The 27,195-nt window shown below is 36.0% G+C and overlaps 1 protein-coding gene across 3 annotated transcripts; it reads right to left on the bottom strand.

Annotated features, from left to right (window-relative positions):
* Positions 1 to 4,151: 4,151 nt before the first annotated feature.
* Positions 4,152 to 26,537, bottom strand: LOC128229312 (uncharacterized). Of its 3 annotated transcripts, none has more exons than XM_052941164.1 (35): positions 26,345 to 26,537; positions 25,592 to 25,747; positions 24,932 to 25,141; positions 24,339 to 24,581; positions 23,946 to 24,143; positions 23,359 to 23,541; positions 22,470 to 22,568; positions 21,869 to 22,000; positions 21,506 to 21,637; positions 20,145 to 20,279; positions 19,637 to 19,768; positions 18,830 to 18,967; positions 18,468 to 18,596; positions 18,036 to 18,173; positions 17,666 to 17,803; positions 17,170 to 17,304; positions 16,321 to 16,467; positions 15,704 to 15,848; positions 15,303 to 15,340; positions 14,926 to 15,101; positions 14,556 to 14,643; positions 14,355 to 14,425; positions 11,522 to 11,558; positions 11,071 to 11,168; positions 10,790 to 10,915; positions 8,387 to 8,541; positions 7,956 to 8,091; positions 7,643 to 7,792; positions 7,208 to 7,340; positions 6,923 to 6,996; positions 6,666 to 6,797; positions 6,080 to 6,199; positions 5,729 to 5,877; positions 5,396 to 5,531; positions 4,152 to 5,078 (listed from the first exon to the last, which is right to left on the bottom strand). In XM_052941164.1, exons 1-35 carry the CDS (start codon positions 26,433 to 26,435, stop codon positions 5,007 to 5,009), a joined length of 4,572 nt encoding a protein of 1,523 aa, XP_052797124.1. In that variant the 5' UTR covers positions 26,436 to 26,537; the 3' UTR covers positions 4,152 to 5,006. The 3 variants fall into 3 exon arrangements, with proteins under 3 accessions (XP_052797124.1, XP_052797123.1, XP_052797125.1); XM_052941163.1 differs by having other exon boundaries at positions 15,231 to 15,340; positions 26,345 to 26,536; XM_052941165.1 differs by lacking the exon at positions 20,145 to 20,279 and having other exon boundaries at positions 15,231 to 15,340; positions 26,345 to 26,536.
* Between the last annotated feature and the right edge of the window lie 658 nt (positions 26,538 to 27,195).

The raw sequence follows: 27,195 nt of genomic DNA, 5'->3' as shown, positions 1-27,195 counted from the left end.
TTCATCAATTTTAATTTTTGCGTTGTTTGATCTTAAATTCTGGTAGTATTTGTTATTTATGAATAACTATCTTATCTCGCATTGTGTCACTATGGGGCCTTCTTTCACGGATAAACAGAACAAGTGGAATCAAGACTGTTCGGTCATTATTAAGTTAACGTCACTTAAATAGAATATTACACTGCCTAAATCAAATAAACTTTGTCTAAAGTGACTAACCAAACTTGTAATTGTCAAATGGGAATTAGTTCTAATTTGAAATATCGTTTCGAAAAGGCTATCGTATGATACGTGCCATACTGTTCATTTAATAGGAGTTGAGCTTATGTTATATAACACCCTTGTACTCATTCAAATTCTTCGTTTACCAACTGCAAGATAACAAAAACTTTATCAAATAAACACATCACTTCCATAGTTGATTTGGTAAAAAAGAAATGCGTCAAACTTTAAAATGTTATTACTGTGACATTACAAATTGCATAGGTAGAAAATATATACCACTTCCTGAATTGAATTAAATTGAAGTTACTTTTAAGGTACATTATTAATTCAGCTTCCAATCTTTTTGTAATAATGAGAGTGGATCTTGTCAGTGGCTTATACGCACTCATTATGCAACATTATTCAATGTCAGCATAAAGGTATATGCCCTCATTGCCACAGGGAATTGAGAAATTGGTGTAGCGTTCTATAAAACGCTCTCCGTCTTTCAGACGACACAGCGGGATAGTGTTTTATCAAACTTTTCTTATCCCCAATAACGAAGCAATAATCACCTACTGCATTAAAGGCTTTACTTGCAAAACTGCTAAATGCGGCTGGTGTTTTATAAAATGCTAGCTTAATATATCCTAAAGAAGGTAAATGATGGATATACCGCTAACTCAGTGTGTCCCAAGGACGGCTAATGTTTGATAGAAAGATACCTCATTGTGTCCCAAAGACGGCTAATATTGAAAAAAACACGCTAGCTCAATGTGTCCCAAAGACAGCAAGCGTTGGAAAAGCACGCTAGCTCAATATGTCCCAAAGACAGCAAGTGTTGGAAAAAGACGCAAGCTCAATGTTTCCCAAAGACCGCAAGTGATGGAAAAACAAGCTAGCTCAATGTGTCCAAAAAATCAAATGTTGGAAAAGGACACTATCTCAATGTGTCCCAATGACAGCAAGTGTTGGAAAAAGACGCTAGCTCAATATTTCCCAAAGACGGCTAGTATTGGATAGAACGCAAGCTCAGTGTTTCCCTAAGACGGCTAGTATTGGATAGAACGCTAGTTCAAAATGTCCCAAAGACGGCTGGTGTTGGATAGAACGCAAGCTCAGTGTGTCGTAGATTTAAAGCGTTGGAAAGTGTTTCCCGAAGACGGCTGGTATTGGATAGAACGCTACCTCAGTGTTTCCCTAAGACGGCTAGAATTGGATATACGCTAACTCAGTGTTTCCCTAAGACGGCCAGTATTGGATAGAACGCAAGCTCAGTGTTTCCCGAAGACGGCAAGTATTGGATAGAACGCTAACTCAGTGTTTCCCAAGGACGGCTAGTATTGGATAGAACGCTAACTCAGTGTTCCCTAAGACGGTTAGTATTTGATAGAACGTAAGCTCAGTGTTTCCCGAAGACGGTTAATATTGGATAGAATGCAAGCTCAGTGTTTCCATAAGACGGCTAGTATTGGATAGAACGCTAACTCAGTGTTTCCCTTAGACGGCTAGTATTGGATAGAACGCTAACTCAGTGTTTCCCTAAGACGGTTAGTATTTGATAGGACGCTAGCCTAATATGTCACACAGCAGGTAAGTATTCGAACGATACCTCAATGTGTCCCAAAGACGAGTAGTGTAAAAGAGAACGCTAGCTTAAAGTGTCCCAAAGAGGCAAGTGTTAACAAAAACGGCTAGCTTAATGTGTCCCAAATTATTGGATAGAACGCTAACTAAAAGTTTCCCTAAGCTTAAAACAGTTAGTATTAGATACAGCGCTAGCCCAATATGTCCCACAGCCGGTTAGTATTCGAACAATATCTTAATGTGCCCCAAAGACGGCTAGTGTTAGATTGAGCGCTATATCAATGTGTTTCAAAGACGCTAGTGTTGCAAAACAACAACGATAACACAATGTGTCCTAAAAACGAGGATTATTAGATAGAACGCGAGCTCAGTGTTTCCCAAAGACGGATAGAATTGTATATCACGCTAGCCCAATGTGCCCCAAAGACGGTTTGTATTGGACAGATCGCTAGCCCGACGTGTCCCAAAGATGGCTATTATTGGAACGAGCACTAGCTCAATATGTCTCAAAGACGGTTAGTTTTGGACAGAACACTAGCTCAATATGTCCCAATGACGGTTTGCATCGGATAGAACGCTACATCAGTGTGTCCTAAAGGCGATTAGAACTGGATACGCTAGATCAATGTGTCCCAAAGCCGGCAATTGTTGGATACAACGCTACCTCAGTGTTTCCCGAAGTTGGCTAGTGTTGGATAGAAAGCTACCTCAGTGGGTCTCAAAGACGACAAGAATTGGATATGACGCTAGATTAACTTGTCTCAAATTCGGCTTTTGCTGGATACAACGCTACATCAGTGTGTTCCCGACGGCTTATATTGTATAATTCGCTAGCTCAGTGTGTCCTCAAGACGGCTAGTAATAGATAGAACGCTACATCAATGTGTCCTAAAGACGGCTAGTATAAGAGAAAACGCTACCTCAGTGTGTCCTAAAGATGGCTCGAATATGATAGAACGCTCGCTCAATGTGTCACAAAGGCGGCTAGTGTTGGAAAGAACGTTATACCTATGTAATCCAACGACGGCTAGTGTTCGATAGAACGCTATTTCAATGTGTCCAAAAGACGGCCTGTGTTAGATAGAACACTAGCTCAATATATCCCAAGGACGGCTAGTGTTCGATAGAACGTTAGCTCAATGTGTCCCAATAACAGCAAGTGTTCGATAGAACGTTAGCTCAATATGTCCCAAAGACAGCTAGTGTTCGATAGAACGCTAGTTTAATGTGTTTCAACGACGGCTGGTGTTGGATGGAACGCTAGCTCAATGTGTCACAAAGACGGTTGGTGTTCGATAGAACGTTACCTCAATGTGACCCGAAGACGGCTGGTGTTCGATAGAACGTTACCTCAATATGTCCCAAAGACGGCTGGTGTTGGATAGAACGCTAGCTAAGAGTGTTCTGGGTTGTTAGTATTGGATAGAACTCTAGCTCAGTGTTCTGCTTCTTAAACTTCGTTAGTTATTTTGTTTCGTCGCTTGGTGAAGATTGATGCGAAAGAGAAATTATTGTCAGAAAACAAGAATCATAGCTTTATGTTCTCAAATAGATATAAACGTAAGACATACATTGCTAGACATACATTATGGAATATACATACATTTATTGGAAGAGCAAGATAAATCATGAACATAATGTGGCTTTTCCAAACGCCGTCAGCTTGCTTCAATATGCTATGAATAAATGTATACAGCGATGTGCGATGTATCTACATGCTTTTGCAAATGAGTAGGTCATGTTTTTGTATGCTGGAAAGATTGTCGGCTATAATAAAAACTTGATTTAGCTTATACAGTTGTCTAAAATCCTGTAAATAAAAATGTTTCTGTATTTTGAGCAACGCAGAAATATCAAGCTCTTCCGAATCTTCATCCATTTTTTCCTTATTTTATGATTCCTGTTTTATTACAAATTATGTAAGTTTATGCTGATAATATTGAACATAAGCTTAGTAACAGCAGCTTGTCGTGAAGGACAATCTTGAAATCTGGCCTTACTGTTTAGTATACTTATGTATATTACTTTATGAATTATGCACCAGTATTGACTTAGAGTCACTAATCTGAGTCACATTGTCATTCGTTTTGTAACGATTTGTTGAATCTAGATTGTTGTTTTAATATAGGGAATATAATTTAAAAAAATAAAAGATTAAAATAATTCAGCACTCTCTTCTTACGAAAGCCTATCAGCAAACTTGTCGTTTAAATGGTGTTTTTTACGGTAAAATACTTAAATTTAAAAGCGTCAGATATTAGTTCATTTCAGACATGAATTGTTATTGACACCTATAAAGTAACCGTTTTTTTGGATGACCTTTGAAATTATTGTACAAAAAACAACAGAAATACTGGAAGTGCTGATGTGAAGGTAGTGTTTTAATATACAGCAGGCTTAAACAAACAATATAATTATTCTGTACCATATATTTAAAAAAAAGAAAACAGCAAGAGTAAAAAAGTAATAAAACATACAACTACAGATGAATGGAGTAAAGCATACTGCTACTGCTACTGATTATATACAAATATAAATAAAAGGAGAAAAATCCCATAATTCCACAATATCATGAACAAATACAAATAAGGGAATAAAATATAATGCTACAATAGCATAAACAATAAAATACGGTACAGTAAATACTGCCCAAATGCAAATCACGTGACCATTTATAGATATCGCGTTCCACTTATTATAAGGAATCTTTGATTTTTTGTTGATTTTTACCTCCATTCACCTTGAACAATTGAAATGATATAAAAAAAATCCATGAAAAGGAAAATAAAACTCTAATAAAAATATAGATCCAGGGTAGACAGATTTATTCTGCATGTCAAGGAAGATAATTTCGTAGGAGACTGGATGCTGATACTCCGCTATTTGGTATGTGGTATTCAAGTTATCAGAGAACATTCGATACTCCAAAGGTTGAATTTGGGGAGAAAATAATACCCTCAGTCAGTCTCATTTCAAGCAGTATGTCTAGTCTTCTAATAATTATAATAGCTCAAGCAGCTAACAACTGTTTATTAAACTGTTAAGCATGCATAACCAAAATTATACAAACGAAGATCGTTATGTACGTTCTATCTTTCTAGAAACACTAGAAAAGGCCGGTCAAGAACGACCGGCAAATTTTGTTTAATAGGGTTTATTAGGTTTAATACATAATCCGTCACTGACGCACTAGCTCCATGGAATATATCTCACAGTCAGACATTGTCGCAGGTTTCTCTTGCATTGGCGTGGTCCAGGGCCACATCGTGGCAGAACTGAAACTGCTCCTGAAACAGTAAATAAATAGTACATCATTTCTTATGTAGGAAATATTAAGACTTAATGCTCTCTATTGACACTGCAACTACATTTTAATGCTTTGACTTTGCACATAACGGGAACAAAATAGCAAGATAAATGCAATGAAAAATGGAAAAATTGCTTAAAACCTTAACATTTCTATGTATGATGTTTGTTTGCTAGTAAAACCATTTAGTTTGTAAAAAGTGCTGATTTAAAAAAAAAATAAAGAAAAAACTGCAGTTTTATTATCCTAAATGGCTAGATTGTAAGGCTGTGCTATTTTTTGAAATCGTTAACATACGAAATTTGGTATGAGTTGTTGCCTGCGTGTCCGTAAGTGTCGTATAACGAGGGGGACAGATACGGCACCTGTCCTGGTCAGTATAGCAAGAACGGCAAACAACACCGCCACCAGGCCGCTTCGCTCGAAGCCCGTACTGTCAGGAATGGTAACATAACACATTTTGACACTAATTTTTTGAAATGTTTACTTACATTTCAGTACCCTTTAAACATAATTACTGAAGAAGATGTTTTCGAAGTTTATAAAACAATTAATAATACATCATCAACATTCTTGGAAATTGCCTTATTGGCTCATTACTGTCATAACTTAACATAAGAGTATACGCACAAGCAGGTTATAAGGACTGGACTTTTTCGATTCGCCTTTCGAAGTGTCTCAACTTCATGTAGAAGCATCACAAATGACTTCCGATCCGAGGGAACCACCTGTCGCATCGTCCATTTCCTGTACACCAGCTGGCAGAACTCTTTCTTACCCTTAAATTACAATTGACGGCCATATAATTATACTCAATTGCTAACACGAGCTCCATAAAATGGCTATGGCACTTTCGTTTTTTTATTATAATCTTACATTTACCAAGATTAATAATGAAGAACAACGTCGGATACCCTATTATACGACAATTATATTGAACAATTATAATATTATGATCTTTATTGTAAAATCAACCGTTACCCCAGTTTTGTTTGTCAGTGAGTATTTTCTGTGTATTATGCTGTCCGATGTTTTCTCCTTCTCAAAACGAACTGTGAAAGGTCCGATTGTGCTTGACCCGCTGGTTGGAAGTTTACCAACCTTTAATATACATTCAAAACACAATTTGAATAAAGACTATTTAAGGGATATGGGTGCTACTAAACAATATGTTAATATATTCGGTAAGACATACACAAAATACATAAAAAAGTACTGCAAATTGCTGTCTAGGGTTGATTCAGAGCAATGGAAGACACAGCATTGTAGCACCGGCTTAAGACGTAATTATTCGTAGTAATTTTAAATCTAAAATACTAATATCTACACTATCGAATTGAGTTGAAATGAATCAATGAAAGATGATACATTGTCATTTTCACTTAGCACCGGCTTAAACAGTACTTTGTTTATTAAATCCAACGGAAAACACCATCTAAATCATTTTGGAGTAAATTTAAGTCTAAAATACAAATATCTTAACAATCTAATCGACATGAAATGAATCATAATCGTGAATTTCAAAGAAAGACGAAGACAATTTGCTATCCAGGGAACCTACACCAACCTGTTCTCTCCCTTCGTCCGGGAATGAGACCACGATGCGGATGTCGAGGTCGTGTATGAGGCGACAAAAGTCCACTAGCGTCTCCTCTAGGGGTGTCTGACTCACCACAAATGCGTATCGTTCAAACAGCGTCTGCAACATAGCACATGTTTGAATGCGTGGTACATTATGGCTATACTGTTTGCGGCGATCATCGAAAATAAAGATACCAAATCTCCTGAATTAATGACAACGATTTGTAACATTATAACATTTACCGGAATGTAAACAGCATTAATATAGTCGTTGCGTCCGCTTACTGGCGTGCAAAGGATAGGTCTGTACATATTTTCTGAAATGAAAGGAATACTCTCTGTAGAAAAAGATGTGCTTTATCAAAAACTATTTCAATTTACATACAAGCACAAGAACACACACGCACACACACACGCACACGCACACACACACACACACACGCACGCACACACACACACACATAAGCGTGATAAAACTGTCATAAGTAATAGAACATATGATACGAAATACTTCAGCAAACAACATACGAGCAAGTACGGACTGTGATCTGTTTTTGCTGACGTTCTCCGGCAAACTCGCAATAGAAAAGACGTCCATCTCTTTACCATACGAATCCAGGCGAATTTTTGACAACACCATCGTCTGGTAGGCCTTTTCATTCTGAAATACGGAGGATTTCCAAGGGCGCGAGGTATTGGCTACAAAGGCTCAATATTTTTGAAAATTTTGAAAGAGAGTACACATTTTGAACAGCACAAGATGCATGGTTGTCAAATCGTGAATCTAGTGAAAACTGCCAAGCAGTATTTGTTAAAACACACATATGTTTTGTTTTTTTTCTTTCCTTTTTTATATTGACAGGTGTTTTCTGTTTGTTTGCATTAAATTGTTAACACGCTTTTCTGATTACGAATGAAAGTGTGAAAGAATTACTTAAATGTTGTGTGTACATGAGTACGTACCTCATATTCTAGTAGAATGTTTGTCTTGTTGAGGACGGGGTCGACCTTGACGAGGCGCTGGTGTTCATTGGGAAATTCATCAACCGGGACTGGCCAAGAAGACAGTACAAGGGCCTCGTACATTACCTCGTGTAGGAATTTGTACTGACTCTGGAGATTACGAAAAGTATATAATTTTAACGATTATAACCTTAATTTGTTTGAAACATTATATATTTTCTATTTTTAATATAGCTCATTTTCAATAAAAGGGATAATATATTTAAGTTTTCTGTTGTTCTAGAAACCAAGCAAGATACTAGGTAAGCCATACGAGTGTTTGGACCATATTGACGCGCTGATCCCTCAGAGTGTGCACACACTGGAATACGTCAATGACGCCAGTCTTGTTGCCCTGGCTGTGTAGAATGTCCATCGCAATGAATGTTCCGGTTCGTCCAACACCAGCGCTGGAAGGTACAGAAAAACGCAAATTTATAGAAGACTACGTTGTCGCTACTTCCCATTATCATCTTTAGTATATAAATGGACACAACCCTGAAGCTGACAAGATCGAATCCTAACGACACGCGATAAACTAGATAATTTTACCAAAGGGAAAATGATTGAAATATATCTGTGCTATAGTATTTTCAGTACAGTATAATTTTTTTTTTAAAAACAGTTAATGCAAAATAAGGTCACGATTCGCAGCATATCTCATGTTGGTCAGATTCATGGCGGTAAAACCATAAATTCACTCACCTGCAATGCACAAGCCATGGCGCTACACGTTGGGGGTCGTACGCGCGGACAGTGTGCCAGAACATGAGCAGGCTGGCGGGGCTATCCGGCACATCTTTGTCCGGCCACGCTGTGTAGTGGAACTGGCGGACACTCCGTGCTACGTCCGGGTTAGTCTGTAACAGGCTAACAGCTAAAGTCTTCTTTCAAACTCTATATAACGTCGGATTGTATGATAACATTCTAAAAACAAGAGGTATGTTTCATTCCTGCATTCAAATGGCCAAAACAAGGATAAACTATACATTTCTTTTATTTTCATTGAGATAAAACTTTTAGAAGGATCATGAACCCAACACACAAAATATGTTTACGATGAACATGTGTCATAATATTTGAAATGAATAGTAAGTTGAAGAACGGACGGGGTGGGCTACTTTTTTATGCACTGCGTCATCCAACTTAGTAAACATCATACATAATGGAAAGTAGGAATTGAGAATCGGACCAAAGTCATAATCGATCATCGAAAATAATCGGACGAGCAATTTCGATTAATCATCGATTATATAATCGAAACGGAACAAGTGAATATATTACAAATATATACAAAACTATATTGGTTTGTACATATATGTCTTTAAATGAATGAACATATTACAATCAGTTATGTTTTAAATGATGTTTTGTTAAACATTCCAGGTTACAATTAAAAAATGTTCCAATCGTTTACATGAAATACTTATCAATTATCATGACATCATGTTGAAATGAATTTATATTTTTCTAGCAAGATATAACATGGGGAAATGCTGAATAAATCATCATTTTTACTTGATATTTTTTATATATATTTGATATTACAATGAAGATGATTTTTTACTTTAAAAAGGCCATTTCAGAGTCTGAGTCGAAAATTAGCAAAAGTGTGCATGCCAGTTCAATAAAACCAATGCTACAAGATACAAGAATATATAATTAAATATAACATGTTACATTATCTGTTTAGCTCAATGATCCATTTTTACATGAAGAAAAATAGAATGACAAGAACCACTTTCACGATTTTATGCAAAAACGTTTTAAAGAAAATCAATACATACACAACACGGTTACTTCCCTTTGCCGTACATAAGCGATAATCGATAATGGAATAATGAAATCGATTATCGCCTAACTCGGACACAAAAAATCGACTTTCGACAATACTCGATCATCGTTTTATCCCTAATGGAAAATGCCAACACTTTCCGTATCTAATGCAAGTATTGATACAGTCCGTACTGAATCTGAATGAAACAAGTGTCGATACAGAATGATATATGTGTCGATACAGTCCGTACTGAATCTAATGAAACAAGCGCCGATACAGTCCGTACTGAATCTGAATTAATTAAGAGTTGATACAGTTCGTACTGCATCTGAATGAAACAAGTGTTGATACAGTCTGAACTGAATCTGAATGAAACAAGTGCCGATACAGTCCGTACTTAATCTGAGTGAAATAAGTGCCAATATATTCCGTAGTGTACCTGAATGAAACAAGAGTTGGTACAGTCTGTACTGACTCTAAAATGAATCAAGTGCTGATACAATATGAATGTAGTACGTACTGTACGCGATTGGCGCTAGTTTCGATACATTCCTTACTATACCTGAATAAAACAAGTGCCAAAACAGTCCTTATAGTATCTGCATGAAATAAGTGTCGATACAGTGCGTAATGCACCTGAATGAAACAAGTGTCGATACAGTACGTACTGTGCCTGAATGAAACAAGTGTCGATTCAGTCCGTACTGTAACTGAATGGAACAATTGTCGATACAGTCCGTACTGTAACTGAATGGAACAAGTGTCGATATAGTCCGTACTGTACCTAAATGGAACAAGTGTCGATACAGTCCGTACTGTACCTGAATGGAACAAGTGTCGATACAGTCCGTACTGTACCTGAATGGAACAAGTGTCGATACAGTCCGTACTGTAACTGAATGGAACAATTGTCGATACAGTCCGTACTGTACCTAAATGGAACAAGTGTCGATACAGTTCATACTGTGCTTAATGGAATAATTGTCGATACAGTCCGTACTGAACCTGAATTCAGTCCGAACTGTACTTGAACGGAGAAGTTTGATGACCATAGGCCTAAGCTTATTAGTTATAAATCGGACAAGCTATTTGTGTTCAAGATCACCACGACATTGACCTAAGACCTACCAAACTCATCATCAATAGAGTTCATTTACTTGTCATTACAACCACCCTTCCAAGTTTGATCTTAGGTTACAGAGTACTTTAGTAATCAATCAGACAAGGTTTGGTCTACCGACGGATAGACATGTTCAATGCTATATACTCCAGCATCTTCGAAGGCGGGCATAGTAATCACTTCTCGAACAAAAATAACATCACCGACCTACCTTCTCGAACACTTTTAGATCCCTGACAGCAAAGTCGCTATTTTCCTGCTCTGCCGTAAGCTCCACCACAAACATACCAATCTCCTTTTCCTCATTCATCTCCCTCCAATACGGCAGACATTTGATCTGAAAAGTTTATATCACGTTACTATAGCAGTGTTTCTGATATGATATATTTCATGGCAAAAAGTAACAAGCTGTTGTATAAGTGCGTGCGGTTTAACCAATATATTACACAGACGTATTGTTTTCTATGTGTATACAAGCTATGTGACACTAACTTTTCCCAGCTCGACGGGGTTGGTAACCATGACGACTGTAATGACGCTATTTTCCCAGATCATCCGAATAAAGTCTTCGATCATAGCTTTCATAGGACCTGGACCGTCAGAGAGTCGAAGTTTATAGAATTAATGTTATTCATGGAAACAGATACAGGAAAAAACAGTGATTTTAGTCATATATAATCATCGAAAACTATATTTTCGTGTTTTATTTATCACTATTGTCATAGAAACAACGGGTGCATATATATTATATGCATATATATATATATATATTATATATATTTACGTACTAGTATTTAATATTGTGATTTAATATTCGTCGGTGCATTCGAGAAGACTCATGGAAAAGTTCAATTATTTACCCATTATTAAAATGTTGCCAGTAATGTCCATTGCGTATTTTAGAAAATAAACTAGAATTGTAATGATATCTGATTACAATTACCTTGTGAAGCAATGAACTCTGGCCTTCCGGAATAACCCTTTCAAAAGAAAGTGTTTCAGATATCAGAAGTGTTAAATTGAGTTTCAGATATCAGAAGTGTTAAAACAAATGAGAAAAATAATTGCGAAAATTGACACTTTCCTTTATCCAATAGGCACAGGTTTTGACATATTTTATTTGTGTCTCGGAATCATTTAGTTTATGAATAAAACAAAGCGTCGATATATTCCGTTCTGTACATGAATGAACGACCTGTTGGTACAGTTCGTAATTTACAAGAACTAAGAACGTGTTGAGGCAGGCGGTATTTTACCCGAATGAAGTCCGTACTGCACCTGTATGAAAAAAGTGTCGATACAGTCCGTACTGTACCTAAATGGAACAAATGTGAATACAATCCGTACTATACCTAAATGGAACAAGTGTGAATACAGTCCGTTCTGTACCTACATAGAACAAGTGTCGATACAGTCAGTACGTCACCCGAATGGAACAGGTGTCGTTACAGTCCGTACTATTCCTAAATGGAACAGGTGTGAATACAGTCCGTACTGTACCTACATAGAACAGGTGTCGATACAGTCAGTAGTGTACCTGACTGGATTAAGTGTGAATACAATCTGTACTATACCTAAATGGAACAAGTGTAAGTACAGTCCGTACTGTACCTACATACAACCAGTGTCGATACAGTCCGTACTGTACCTACATAGAACAAGTGTCGATACAGACAGTACTGTACCTGAATTGAACAAGTGTCGATACAGTCAGTACTGCACCTGAATGAAACAAGTGTCGATACAATCTTTACTATACCTAAATAGAACAAGTGTGAATACAGTCCGTACTGTACCTAAATGGAACAAGTGTCAAAACACTCCGTACTGTACTTACATAGAACAAGTGTCGATACAGTCAGTACTGCACCTGAATGGAACAAGTGTCGATACAGTCCGTGATTTATCTGAATTAAACAACTGTCGATACACTAGGTTCTGTACATAAGTGTCGATACAGTCCGTACTGTACCTAAATGAAACAAGTGTCGATTCAGTCCGTACTGTACCTGAATTAAACAACTGTCGATACACTAGGTACTGTACCTAAGTGTCGAAACAGTCCGTACTGTACCTAAATGAAATAGGTGTCGATACACTCCGTGCTGCACCTAAATTGAACAAGTGTCGATACAGTCCATACTGTACCTAAATAGAACAAGTGTCGATACAGTCCGTACTGTAACTGAATGAAACAAGTTTCGATACAGTCCATACTGTAACTGAATGGAACAATTGTCGATACAGTCCGTATTGTAACTGAATGGAACAAGTGTCGATACAGTCTGTACTGTGCCTGAATGGAACAAGTGTCGATACAGTCCGTACTGTACATAAATAGAACCAGTTTCGATACAGTCCGTGATGTACCTGAATGGAATAAGTGTCGATACAGGCCGTTCTGTACCTGAATAGAACAAGTGTCGAAACAGGCACGTTCTGTACCTGAATGAAACAAGTGTCGAAACAGGCCTTTTCTGTATCTGAATGAAACAAGTGTCGATACAGTCCGTATTGTATCTGAATGAAACAAGTGTCGATACAGTTCGTACTGTACCTGAATGGAACAAGTGTCGAGACAGTCCGTACTGTGCCTGAATGAAAAAATGGCGATACAGGCCGTTCTGTACCTAAATGGAACAAGTGTCGATACAGTCCGTTCTGTACCTGAATGAAACAAGTGTCTATATAGTCCGTACTGTTCCTGAATTAAACAAGTGTCGATACAGTCCGTACTGTACCTGAATGAAACAAGTTTCGATACAGTCCGTACTGTACCTGAATGGAACAAGTGCCGATACAGTCCGTACTTAATCTGAATGGAACAAGTGTCGATACAGTCCGAATTGAATCTGAATGGAACAAGTGTTGATACAGTCCGTACTGTGCCTGAATAGAAAGAGTCTCGATACAGGCCGTACTGTACCTGAATGGAACAAGTGTTGATACAGTCCGTGATGTACCTGTATGGAACAAGTGTCGATACTGTCCAAATTGTGCCTGATAGGAAAAAGTGTCGATACAGTTCATACTGTGCCTGAGTGGATCAAGTGTCGATTCCGTCCGTACTCTGCCTGAATGGAACAAGTGTCGATACAGTCCGTACTGTACATGAATCGAACAAGTGTCGATACTGTCAGTACTCTACCTGAATGGAACAAGTGTCGATACAGTCCGTACTGTGCCTGAATGGAACAAGTGTCGATACAGTCCGTACTGTACCTGAATTAAACAAGTGTCGATACAGTCCGTACTGTACCTGAATGAAACAAGCGTAGATACAGTCCGTACTGTGCCTGAATGGAACAAGTGTCTATACAGTCCGTACTGTACCTGAATGAAACAAGTGTCGATACAGTCCGTACTGTACCTTAATGGAATAATTGTCGATACAGTCCGTACTGTGCCTGAATGAAACAAGCGTAGATACAGTTCGTACTGTGCCTGAATGGAACAAGTGTTGATACAGTCCGTACTGTGCCTGAATGAAACAGGCGTAGATACAGTCCGTACTGTACCTGAATGAAATAGTGTCGATACAGTCCATACTGTGCCTGAATGGAACCAGTGTCGATACAGTCCGTACTGTGCCTGAATGAAACAAGCATAGATACAGTCCGTACTGTACCTGAATGGAACAAGTGTCGATACAGTCTGTACTGTGCCTGAATGAAACAAGTGTCGATACAGTCCGTACTGTACCTGAATGGAACAAGTGTCGATACAGTCCGTACTCTATCTGAATGGAACAAGTGTCGACACAGTCCGTACTGTACCTGAATGAAACAAGCGTTGATATAGTCCGTTCCTCCTTGCTGTTTCTTCAGGAGTACCCTTGAGTGATCGTCTGAAAGTTTATTCTTTGAATAGATATTTGTATTATTTACCACGCAACAATCGACGAAACGTATGATCACAGAAATTCACTGAACGTGATAATCGAAACGTGTTAGTTTTAACCATAGGTAATTACTCACAAGCATACAGGTTCTTGTATCTACTCTTGCCGGCATTTTCCGGGTCTCTGGCAGCGGTGGCTGGGTGAGTCATGCCAGTTGGAATTTTCTTTAAATATAACATGATTTCCTTAATAAGTATTGCTATTTCTAGGCAAAGCCCAATTTAACAGGTAGGACACATCATTAGAATGTCAATAAATGACTTTCACATTTTAAGTTCTTTCATTTACCAGGGTTTGATAATTTCATGGTTTTGAAACAAATGAGGAGCCTCTCCTTAGATATAAAACATGCGATACTCATTACCATAAAAACATAGTCTTTGTAATATTTTCAACACGAATTCTAGATAATGTAAGTAAAGTATACATAACGTAGGAAGGTTCACCGTATATTCAGTGCTAAAATATGTCTGGTCGGCAGACTTTGTGACTATATAGCTGAGCAGCTGAGACAAGTTCACGGGGTTACGTGGTGACTGCCCCTCTTCACCATTCATGTTTGCGTAGGTGGGCTCAAGTACAACTACAGGATCGTCCGGGGGTGCCACAGGAAGGGGCTGATCTAAGGCGAGATATGTCCATAGTTTAGCTGACGGGTTTCCGGTAAGTGATAGTAAAGATTTTTTTAACTTTTATTTCTTTATACATATGCTTTTAGACACCTAGTTTAATTAATACATTCAATAAATACCTTGAAAATAAACTTTACGTTGTTTATTCCCTGACTCTTCAGGATAATCAGATGACTTTGTCTGGGCCTTACTTGTTCCAGGATGTGGGATTTCTGCAGACTTATGTATCCTGTTAAGTATGTGTTGCGTCAATACTATACTTAAAATGTAAATGTCATTCATATATCACTAATTCATCTCGAATCGACAGTTACCAGCTTATCCTGGATTTAAAAACAGTGGCTTGATGACAAATGCTCACTAAAGTCATAATAAATCAGTTCAGCTACACACAAAAAAATATTTACACACTCTTGAACATGTATATCACAATATAGTACATTGTCTTAAACATAAAATGAGATTTGGCAAAATCAAAAGTACCCTATACTTCAATATGAAACAAGTGAATACTGTTTGCCAGGCGAAAATGTAAAACAAAGACACTGTGGATTTAAAAGCAAGATTTGTTTTCAATAAAATAGTTGCTTACTTATTTGCTGGCGGTTTCTTCTGGCGTTTTTCAGCTTCACGCCTTTTCATCAACAGAACAACGACTGTTATCGCAATGATGGTGATAATCAAAACTCCACCTCCAACAGCTCCAACAATTGCCACTGTAAGAGGCTCCGGTGACGCTAACAAAATAGCTTGATTCTTTAATCAAGTCGCTTAGTCTTAATACATTTCATTCTACATATCAAACATACATCAGATTCAAACATTAAATGCTTTACTTTCATAAGCATGATGTATTGAAAAAAGTAAATATTTGAATGTTACTATCCTAGTTGCTAATTACAGAAAAAACATTTGAAAAATATCCATGTTTTTAAAAACGATATACATAAACGCGTTTTTGAAGCGTATATTAAACGTTGTAACTATAGCTGCTACACTTTTCTGGAGATTTTTTATTATATGAACGAATTCTAAATGAGTTTTTAAACATATAGCCTTTGCTTTTTGTACTAGATAATGACACAAAAGTACGTTACTGACAATACTGTGACTTTAAACATTGAAAGACCCAGTCTGATATGTCGTTTAATATACTTTTTTTGTTTCATAGATTATATAATAGTAAGAACAATACATCACGGTGACTACCTTGCAGCTTCTGTGTGCATCCATCTCCAGAGAACCCCGTCTTGCAGCCAAGTGGACAGGTCCCGTTCTCTGGGTGACAGGATTTGTTTCCGGCGCACATTCCACACCGCTCCTGACAGTCCACACCGTGACTACCAGCCTCGCATCCTTGTTTGAACGAATAAAGCATGTACATAATGTAAATCAATGCATCAAACACAAATTACTATACAGAACGTTTTGCCTCGTCATTTTGCTTGTGTTCAAAAGCATTTGCTATTCACATAAAACAGAGTTGTTGAATCTTGCTTATTGTTTTTGTTCTGTATCATTTGAGATCAACCTTATACACTGATAGTGTTTTTACAAATAAATCATTTGTTTTATTCATCCTTTGCTGTTAGCCTTAAAAACTGAACCATTTCTTACAGAGCGTTTTGCGTTGGTGATATATAATATCTACTTAGCCCTAGACAACAAATGCTTTGTCACAAAACTTATTGTTTGGTTTCAAATCATGTGCTTTTATACTGAAACAACGAATGCTTTGTAATATCACGTTTTGTATGTGTTCTATATCAATAATTTTCATGTGCTTTTAGACTGAAACAACGAATGCTTTGTAATATCACGTTTTGTATGTGTTCTATATCAATAATTTTGCTTTGTAATACAGGATAGTTTCAAACAACAGAAAAAACACATGACATTCTAAAAATTATGCACTAAATTTCATAACAATTATCATGAATAAGTTTATTGACAGGAATGTAAACGTCTGTGCATATGTTTCTTAATGTAACACCACTTTTAACGAACATAATACCAGTTTTCTTTGAAATAAAGCGTAAATTACAAATAAGAACCAACCAGTTTTGCATAGTCCATCATTTTTGTAGCCAGGTATACATGAAATACAATGACCATCCATTATATTACACGTCGCTCCCGCACAGTGCCCACACTTTTCCTGGCAATTCTGGCCATACCTTTGGTCGGGACATCCTAAAGAGTAAAGTAAAAATCAATAGTATTCAAAAGACAGTATAAGTAGTAAATCCAGTGAAGTACAAACGTCTTATATAGCTTGAATAGTCCAATTATACAACAGATAATTCGACTTTTCATCAACATGACTAGTGTTGTTTAACGGTATACTCAAGAGACTTGTTGCAACTTATTATTATTATGTTGTTTGAAAAACGAAGATGTCCTTTTATTCATTACACATTTCATTCATCATTTTTACTAAATATTTTTCTCCAAAATACCACTTAAAATACATACAAATATATGAAATGGACATAGCATTAGCATCTTATAGTAATTTATTTTCTAAAACAAAAGCATAAGAACGTATTCTTACTTTCACTACACATTGTGCCTTGCCAACCCCGCTTGCAAGAGCCACAAAAGCCGGTGGTTGTGTTACAGGACGTTGGATCTTCACAGTTTATGCTACATGATTTAGAGCAGTTGTTACCATAACTACCGGCGTCGCATTCTAGAAATGATGTAAATTTATTGTGAAATAAAATATGGTTGTCCGAATTAATTGGATAACAGCCTCGCCGCTACGTCCAAATGTAAAAAAATGTATAGATTGCGCGATTTAGCCTCAACCAACGTTAACACAACGTCTATGTACATACCTTCTAGCACACGATCTTGCCTAGAATTAATGATAAAATATTTTAAAATTTATTATTTGCTGACAAATAGTAATATTTGCTTACTTCCTATGCAGTCCGATGATATTTTATAACCAGGTTTACACCCACTAAGGCAGTGGCCAGTGATCCTGCTACAGTTTTCAGCATGGCAACCCCCACACATTTGACTGCAGTTTTTTCCCCATGTGCCTGGCTCACATTCTGACCATACAATTCAAATAATTATGATGATGCTATTACCTTGGTCAAGGTGAATAATACGACTTACCATTCCCGCACGTTTTGTCATTTTAAGTATGTGTACTGAATTTCACGATGTACAGGTTATAGCAAATGTATAGCAATAACAAGACCTTTATATTTAACAAAATACACGAGCATGCGATCATGTAGATGTCACCGTTGTTTTATTCTAGTTGACGATGATGAGGTTATAACAAGCGTATGTCAAAAATTTATTGAAATAGTTGCAGAAAATATATGTATGGACATTACCATTAATACACATTGGCAGCTGGTATCCCCTTTGACATGAGCAATGGCCATCCCCACGGTCACATGTACGTTCACAATGCTCACTGCAATTTTGAGAGCAATTCAAACCAAATGTACCGTTGCGACACTCTGAAACAAAACATAAATTTATTTGGATTCAAAGTAGGTACAGGTCGTACGCCTTTAAGATCGTTTTATATGTCATATACCGTCGGTCAATGGTCTAACCCAAACATTATGTTTTAGTAATTTAACACCTTAACCAAGCAATAATACTTTAGTAAGATATATGCAATCTAACGAACACTGCTTAAGATATAGATAAAAACTATGTTGTATATCACAAAGTTAAATATAAGTACTTTTCAAACATTGTGATGTTTGTTTATATCCAGGTTTGCAGCCTTCCGAGCAGTTGCCCGACACTCTGTCACAGGAACCATTCAAACAGTATCCACAACCATGTATGCAGCGTGGACCGTAGTAACCGTCTGGACACTCTGAAAAACAAAAAACATGAGATGAAACAGCTGTGCTGTAGTAAAAGTGGTAATTCTGAAGGAAAAGTCGTCGTCTTTGTCGTCTAGAAAATGTAGTAGTAGGTTTAGTTGTTGTTGTTCAGGTAGTTATGGAACGTATTAATGCCTGTCATGATTGTTCCGCATCGAGCATTTGGGGCCTTCGGACATAAATTTGCTGTTATTAGTTTATTGGGTGGTGCATTTAAATAACATTTCGGAAAGCAATGCTAAATATTTCATGATGATATTTCTAAAATTGCGTAAGATGTGTGTTTACAAGTAAGACAATGCATGGCGCATTTCGAATACTCAATTTTACGTCAAACATAGGGTGAAAAAAGCACAACATTGAAATACACGCCTTATTTACTTATCAGTATTTTTAAATATTCGGACAGTTTAAAACAGGTATTATCAATACAGTTGAAATCAGTAGGGACAAAAATGTGGTTGCTATTGAAAGAAAGAAAAGAGAGTATCATAAATCTCCAAAACAAATGATGCGCCATTAAAAAAGTCATTATTGGTGCTCTTTTTATTAATGATAATATCATTTTAATCTATATGTTTATGTCCGAAATTGTTTCAAAATTCCTTAGAAACATTTTAATTTTGACCACCAACCATATGAATATCGAACTAACATACCTCTTTCACACTTAGATCCGTTCAATCCGCTTTTACAGTCCAGACACAGGCCATTAGTCTTGTTGCAGGGGCCTTTGCAATTTGAATTACATCTGCCACTGCAGTTCACACCAAATGAGCGATTGTCACAAGCTAAAAAGAAAGATATTTAAGTAAGTAAAGCAAAGTATAACATGTTGGGAATCTGTTTTGTTTTACAACTATGATATGATTTTAAAAAATTAGAGGGACTAACCTGAATTAGTTGTTGTCAAAGAAAGGCGTGTCAAATATAGACGCCGCTCAGGTTAGATCCACATTACATTATTGTATTATAAATAACCATTGTAATTAAATCTCCTTCGGGTCAGTTTTCCATCTGATATTTTCATTCAATTGAATGGTTATGTTACTAAGTCTAGACTTAGATAGTGACTTGATACACTGTCGTCACAAAACAATATAACGTATATCGTCATTATATAATTTAACTTTTATATTCCATGTGATTTGGGGTCTGTAAACATACGTTCGTCGCAAGTATTTAGCTGGTAACCAGCCTGACATCCCGTTGGACAGAAGCCGTTGTAAGAGTTGCATCCTTTAGTAGCACACTGTCCACAGGTTTTGTTACAGTTCATTCCCCACTTATTCTTTGAACAGACTGTATTCAATAGGGTAAACATGCTATTTATTAAAACCATCGAACTAATTAATTCCGTCGAAGTTTCTAAATTATATTACAGAAAATACCTCAGTATATCTTACGTTTTATCAATGAATCAAAAATATGATTAAATAAAGTGCAATGCACAAAATGCAATTAATCTTAATGGACATTGGCAAAGATGCTCACAAATAAGACACAGATTTGAGAGTTCACAGACAGCAAACTCTACAATACATCTGGAATAATGCCGTATTATATGGGTTTTCATCTTGGCACGGTAAGGCAAATAATTACACCGAAGCCAGGTTTACATGTAGTGCAGTTTCCGTCAATATTGTTACAAGGTCCAGAACAGTGATCGCTACATTGCTTGGCACAGTTCTGGCCAAACGTGTTATTGTCACAGCCTGTTGTTTTATATGAGAGAAAATAGTTTACATTGTAAAGTGAAATATACTTGATGATGCAGGCTTAATACAAACACGTGAACCCTTATCAAATACTATAGCATTGAGACCTTGCACGCCAAAGAAAAGACAGAAAAGAGTAAATCACTACTATTTAACAAAGGATAAAATATTTAAATTTAAAACAGAAGTATAACGTTATTTGTGGTGTTTTATTCTTAACCGAGATATATTTTATATATAGTCAGTTCGATAATTAAACTCATGTTTGTTACAAAACTGTTCCATATAGCCGGGTTTGCATGTTCCACAAGAACCGTTTACTTTATGAAGGATAAAAGGATGTGAAGGATATGTTTATTTTCACAAAACATGACTTGTTAGGTGAATGCTTTTTAAGAACTCTAAAAAATGTTTATACATATCCACGTATATAACATTTATTATGTTATGGTTACAATACAGTCAAATATTTCAGAGTCATATATGATATTAATGGTGAAGACATACATAAACTACAATATGGTCACTTTTTCCTGAAATGCATTTAAAGCATGTCCCGTTAATTTAGTACATGGACCGAAACATTGTTCTCTACATAGTCGGATCAGTTCGGTCCAAAACTATTGAGCAGGCTAGAAAAAAGTTATGTAAATATGATCTCGAACTTTTAAGAAGCCAATATCACGAATATGACCACCAGAACCTTACGCTCTACAGGTTTATTGAAAAAAAAATAAGCATAAAACCTTTTTTAAACGAACGCCCTGTTATAAATTTAGTTCATTTACTTGTGAATACAACAAAACATACCTTCATTGCAGAACTGCCCTTTATAGCCTGGAGAACACATGGTACAGGTCCCCTTCACACTGTCACATAGACCGGTACAATGTTCATTGCATTTGTTGGAACAGTTAGGACCGAACGTATTGTTAACACAAGCTGTACAAAAAATGGAATGTTATTGTGTCATATGGCTGTTTTAGACGATTCAGATGCAATGTAAAGAAATTACAATGCTTATTTAATGTTGATATAACGGTAATATTTCTTTAATTCGCACTGTGAACTTAATTGAAAGGAATGGTTTGCTGTTGAAAGTAATATATAAAGTTAAACCATTTTTGCACCCTCCTAAATCAAACTGTTACTATTAAACTATTATGTTCTTACTTTCGGTACAAAACTCCCCCCAATATCCAGGTGCACACGAAGTGCACTTCCCGTTGTCCTTGTTACAGCCATCAGAGCAGTATTTGTTACAGGGGATGGAACATTCCTGGCCTTTCATGCTGTGATCACAGGCTATCAAACATGTAACTTTTGTGATATTTTGGTGTATAAAGAACAAATTTATATGAATTTCAACTTTAACTTGAAATAAAAATCAATCCATCAATACATTTACAATAAATTTAGTTATATTACTGACACAAACTTATTAGTAACGTTTTACAAATCTTTTATAAACAGCAGTTGGTGATTACGACTTATACTCAAAAGCTTTTTCATTTAAATACTAAGTATTATATTTGTTTCTTGTTTAATTAGAAAAGACTGCATACTGGGTGTGGTATTGTGTTCTTACTGACTGAAATGTTGAAGCCTAAAAGCTTTGTCATTTAAATACTAAGTACTATATTTGTTTCTTGTTTAATTAGAAAACACTGCATACCGTGTGTGGTATTGTGTTCTTATTGACTGAAATGTTGAAGCCTTATAACAAAATAAAAGTGTGCCTTAATAATCGGAAGTACATAAAGAACGTTCTTACATGTTCCAGGACAACCACCGGTATACATGTCACAGGGGGCTTCACCTCCACAGTAACATTCCTTCCCACAAGCATCACCCCAGCGGCGATAACCACATACTGGAGTGAAATACAACTATGCATGTATATTCACAATACAGCGGAACATTATCGACCACTCGAACTTTTTTCGCAATTTTAAAAGGGTCATTACCTCAAAATACTATAAGCAAGTTTGAAAGAGCTTGTATATTGGCACGGGTTGCATTGGTTCCAATTTTCTCATGAGAATTGAGGTAAAGCTTAAGGTACAGTTAGACACCCAACCAATAGTACTTGCCTTTTATTTCTTTGGAATCAACAGACAAACTTAAAAGATACATGGGTATTATTTAGTACATACCATGACAACATTATTTTGCCGACACAAAAATACCAATACTTATACACAACATCATATTTACTTAACTTAGAATATATATTACTTATTTGTCTGTCACCTCAGCGTCGCTAACCACATACTTAATGGGTCAAGTATGGTATATACATATTCAATGTAAAAGCTGTTATTAGTTTTAATTAAATCTTAATATAAGGAAATTATAGGGGCACACTCAGTTAAAAAAAAACTTTAATTAGGTCGTTGAACCCTAACGGAACAATACATATAGTGTCATATGAACAAAGAATACTTTGAATTCGTAAATTGAATTCACATTAACAATGCAAGAAATAATTACGTCACTGTAAACAAAGGACTCTACAGTACAGTTACAAAACGTAAAAAGGAAAATGATATCAAGTTTAATATACCATTCATTGCACTTCACCTTAATTGGACGCTGTAAAAATAGAAATTAATAATGATTAAAAAATAAAATGAACATATCGTTACTCTAGTTCGCATTACCTTCATAAACTTCCACCTCACAAAGCGATAACTTTGTTTTGCCCGGTCTGTAAATACGAATATGTCTGGCAGCAAATGTAACTTGAACATACTTTTGTCCTGAGCCAGAGTCGTTATAAACTGTTTTCCAGAATGAATAATTTTCATGCGTTGATATATTCACTTTGTATCCCGAAAATGGTCCTGAACGCAAAAAAAAGAGTAATAATTGCAGATATAACCAGAAACGGCACAATTATATTTCCCTTTGTACAAAACAATCTTTTAATTGAATTGAATTGACAAACTTTAATCACAAACAAGTGATTACCATTACCATTACCTATTAGAACTGTAAGATAAATACATAGAGACGAAAGAGGCAGTTTCGTAGAATGAAACAATACATGCCTAACCCAATACTTATCGGATATCAATAATTATAAATATTGTTATAAATTGCAGTATGACGTTACTTTATCGAATGGGTCAGTACCAACAAAAATAAGAAATACTTAAGCAAACATAAATACATTCAATCAATCAGATGTTTTAATACAATTGGTACGGTTGTACTCATATACATGAATACCGAATTCCTAACTTACCTTTATGAAATGGCGTCAATCTCAGTTCACGGATACTTGAAACGCCACCAAGATCAACTTGCCACCATGGATTTGACTGTTTTTTACTAATAAAACAACTTTTTTTGCGATTGACATGTGAACCATCAACAACATTTCCCGCATTGCCTTGTTTGGCAGTTGAGCTTAAAGTAGGTTTACCGTGTGCAATACTTCCTCCTGTAAAACGAAAGCACTTTTTGTGTTTACTTACATTGTAAACGCCGGAACGTCTAAATCTCGTAAAATGCTTTTATTTGTAGTTGATCTTAAACTGAAGGCTATTTTTCTATAAACCCATGAAATAGCACACACATTTTATACATATATGTTAAAATAACACGAGTAGACAAACACATTTCAAATATTGTGTACCTTGCTTTATATTGACATCACAAAGTTCTAGTTGAGAGTTAACAGAACCAAGAGTAATCTTAATGGTGTTTCCCAGTGACAGTGATCTACAAAACAACTTGATGATTGCATAGTCGTTATCCGTTTCAATATCAAAACCATCGCCCAGGTAACAAAGGTGTTCTTCAGAAGGCCAAAACGTTGTAATAGTGTTTTGATGTTCAGACATGTTTGTAACAGACACGGTAAAATTAGACGTATACCCTGAAATAATAAAAATAACTTATATTGAATAACATATTAATGACTGCAAAAATCCATTTAGAAATGACATATACAACTGGTGAAAATTGAAATGTGTAGAATATAAAAACTTATGAAAAGAACATTAATGATACCAACGTTATTTTTTAGGTACCTCTAAGCACACATATATATGCTTAGAGGTACATAAAAATAACGTTGTATTATATACATATATATATATATATATATATATATATATATATATATATGTATGCCAATCCTCTTTATTTTGACAGCCAATATATATATATATATATATTGGCTGTCAAAATAAAGAGGATAAACCTTTCCATCATTGGCATACTTACGTAGCATAGTTTCCTTGATGGTTATTTCGATGTAAGTGAAATTGACCCTGTACGGGAACCAAATACGCCACCAGGGTGGTTTTGTTCTGCGACTATTTGCAACGTCTGTAGAGCTGCAAGTTATGGGATCATCGTCCACAGCCAAGTAAGCATAGCGATAGTATGGTTCCGAATGCCTCGCGTTCTTCATTTGGTCGTGTGCAATATCACCTAACATTAGAAAATCAATCAGAAATATGATTGCCCAAAACGTGTACGGTTAAACGTAAAACGTGCATGAAATCACTGACACCGGATTTTCAATAAAAAAAATCAAAATGAAAAAAATCTTCTTATTCCGAACTAAGAATTATAATACCGAAAATGTGAAAAAATATTGATTTTTATTTATAAATATGCACTTTGTACTGTATATATGGTATAAATATATCGTACAGTGCAAAGTGCATATTTATTAAAAAAATCAATATTTTTTTCACATTTTCGATATTATAATTTAAAGTTCGGACTAAAAAGATTTTTTTTTATTTAAAAAAAAAATGATTGAGTTTAAAAATCCGGTGCCAGTACATGAAATGGACAATCTCCTTGAAGCATAGCAATTACGACTTACTCTTTTTAAACAATGAAACGTTTCTCTGTTTGTCAATTGACACTTACGGTACTGGCAACTAGGGCCAAACATGCCTGGAGCGCAGCCCGCCTTGCACGTGCCGCTCGTCTGATCACATTCTCCTCTATCCGCACAGAAGCACGGGAGCTTACAGCCCGGTCCAAATCTCCCTATACCATCCCTGTCTACTGTGCAGATAGTGCCTAGAGTGTAAAAAGAAAGAAATCTACATTTTAACATAATGACTTAATAAGGTAATTTGACAATAGGAGTTCTATCCTTTGTGACGAGACTGAATGTCCACAGTTACTTTTTTTTAGTCATTGTAGATCCACTTATTTTTTAAACAAAACAGGGAAAATTTAAGGTTAGGTGTCTTGAGACGTTTTGTCCTGTTTGATGATTCATTTCCATTATTTTGGAAACAGGTTTGTCTCAGTGTTTGATGAAACTAATCATCTTATCAAACTCTGGTAATAAAACGAAGGCGTGGCTCTTTAGGTAAGACTGCCCTTTGTGTCATTCAAAACGGCGTACTTAACGAAAAGTTATCTTTGATTTAAGTCTTCATTTTAAGCACAATATTGCCTTCTAACGTAGCATGTATGACGTAATTTATCACATGGTATATACACACTGGAATATGCGTTAATCAACAAATCGTAATAGGAGGGTAATAATTAAGATGTAACGTTACAAATGAGCCATATAACGAATTTGCTTTGCTACCATTAAGGCTGTTCACGAGCTGCTTACAAAGAATAGTTCGAAATATATATTATAAAAAGTATAACACATACCTGGTACGCCTGCCACACGTAAAACCAGGCACAGAAAACTTATCCCCCACAAAACAAAGAGCATTATTTTATTCTTACATATATACTCCATGGCGTGCTGTTACAGTGTTAAAATAATATTATCTACAATGATTAAGAAAAGATCAGCAGAGACAAGGAAGTTTTCGGAAAATAGCATTTGTGTCAACTTCAGTGTCATATTCGTTGCTTCCGGGGCTGCCCTCTGTTCATTTCAAACAATAAGGAAGCTTTCACACACAACAAAGTATAGCTACTTGTTGAGGGGATTTTTAACGTTGAGTCAGAAGTGACTGTATCATGTGTGTTAATATAGTTGCATTTTGATATACAATTATGAAGAATGATATGAATGTTAAATCGATTTGATCATTTGGAATAAATATAAGATTTTCTGCTTTTAAGTGTTTTATTTATATTTTAACAGTCTTATAAATATTGAAAGACTCCATGAAAACCAAATTCGAAGTTGAAGAAACTTTAAAAAACCCACCTTTGTTGCAAAATCCAAAGAACTCTCTTTTACTGGAAACTTCTTTAAATAGATAACGGGTAAGCGCACTTCAGCTTAATGAGTTTTAATTTTGTTTGTAGCACATGTCAAGAAAATCAATTATGATAATTAAAGGGGCTGCACTCCGTATGATGAAATAGCGAAAATAAAGAAAATTGTCGAAAACTGACATAAACTTGGTATCGATGTGTACAATGCATTGAAACTTAATAACTGAAGTACCACATAGTTTACAATTAATTCATTTTCGCAGATTTTTTCGAATTTTACCATTAAAAAAGATTACTAGGTATGTCTACCTAGTAGAATTCACTCCTTA

This window comes from Mya arenaria, chromosome 3 (genome assembly GCF_026914265.1).
Source record: "Mya arenaria isolate MELC-2E11 chromosome 3, ASM2691426v1".
Taxonomy (NCBI): domain Eukaryota; kingdom Metazoa; phylum Mollusca; class Bivalvia; order Myida; family Myidae; genus Mya; species Mya arenaria.
This window is presented reverse-complemented; position numbering and strand designations above follow the sequence as displayed.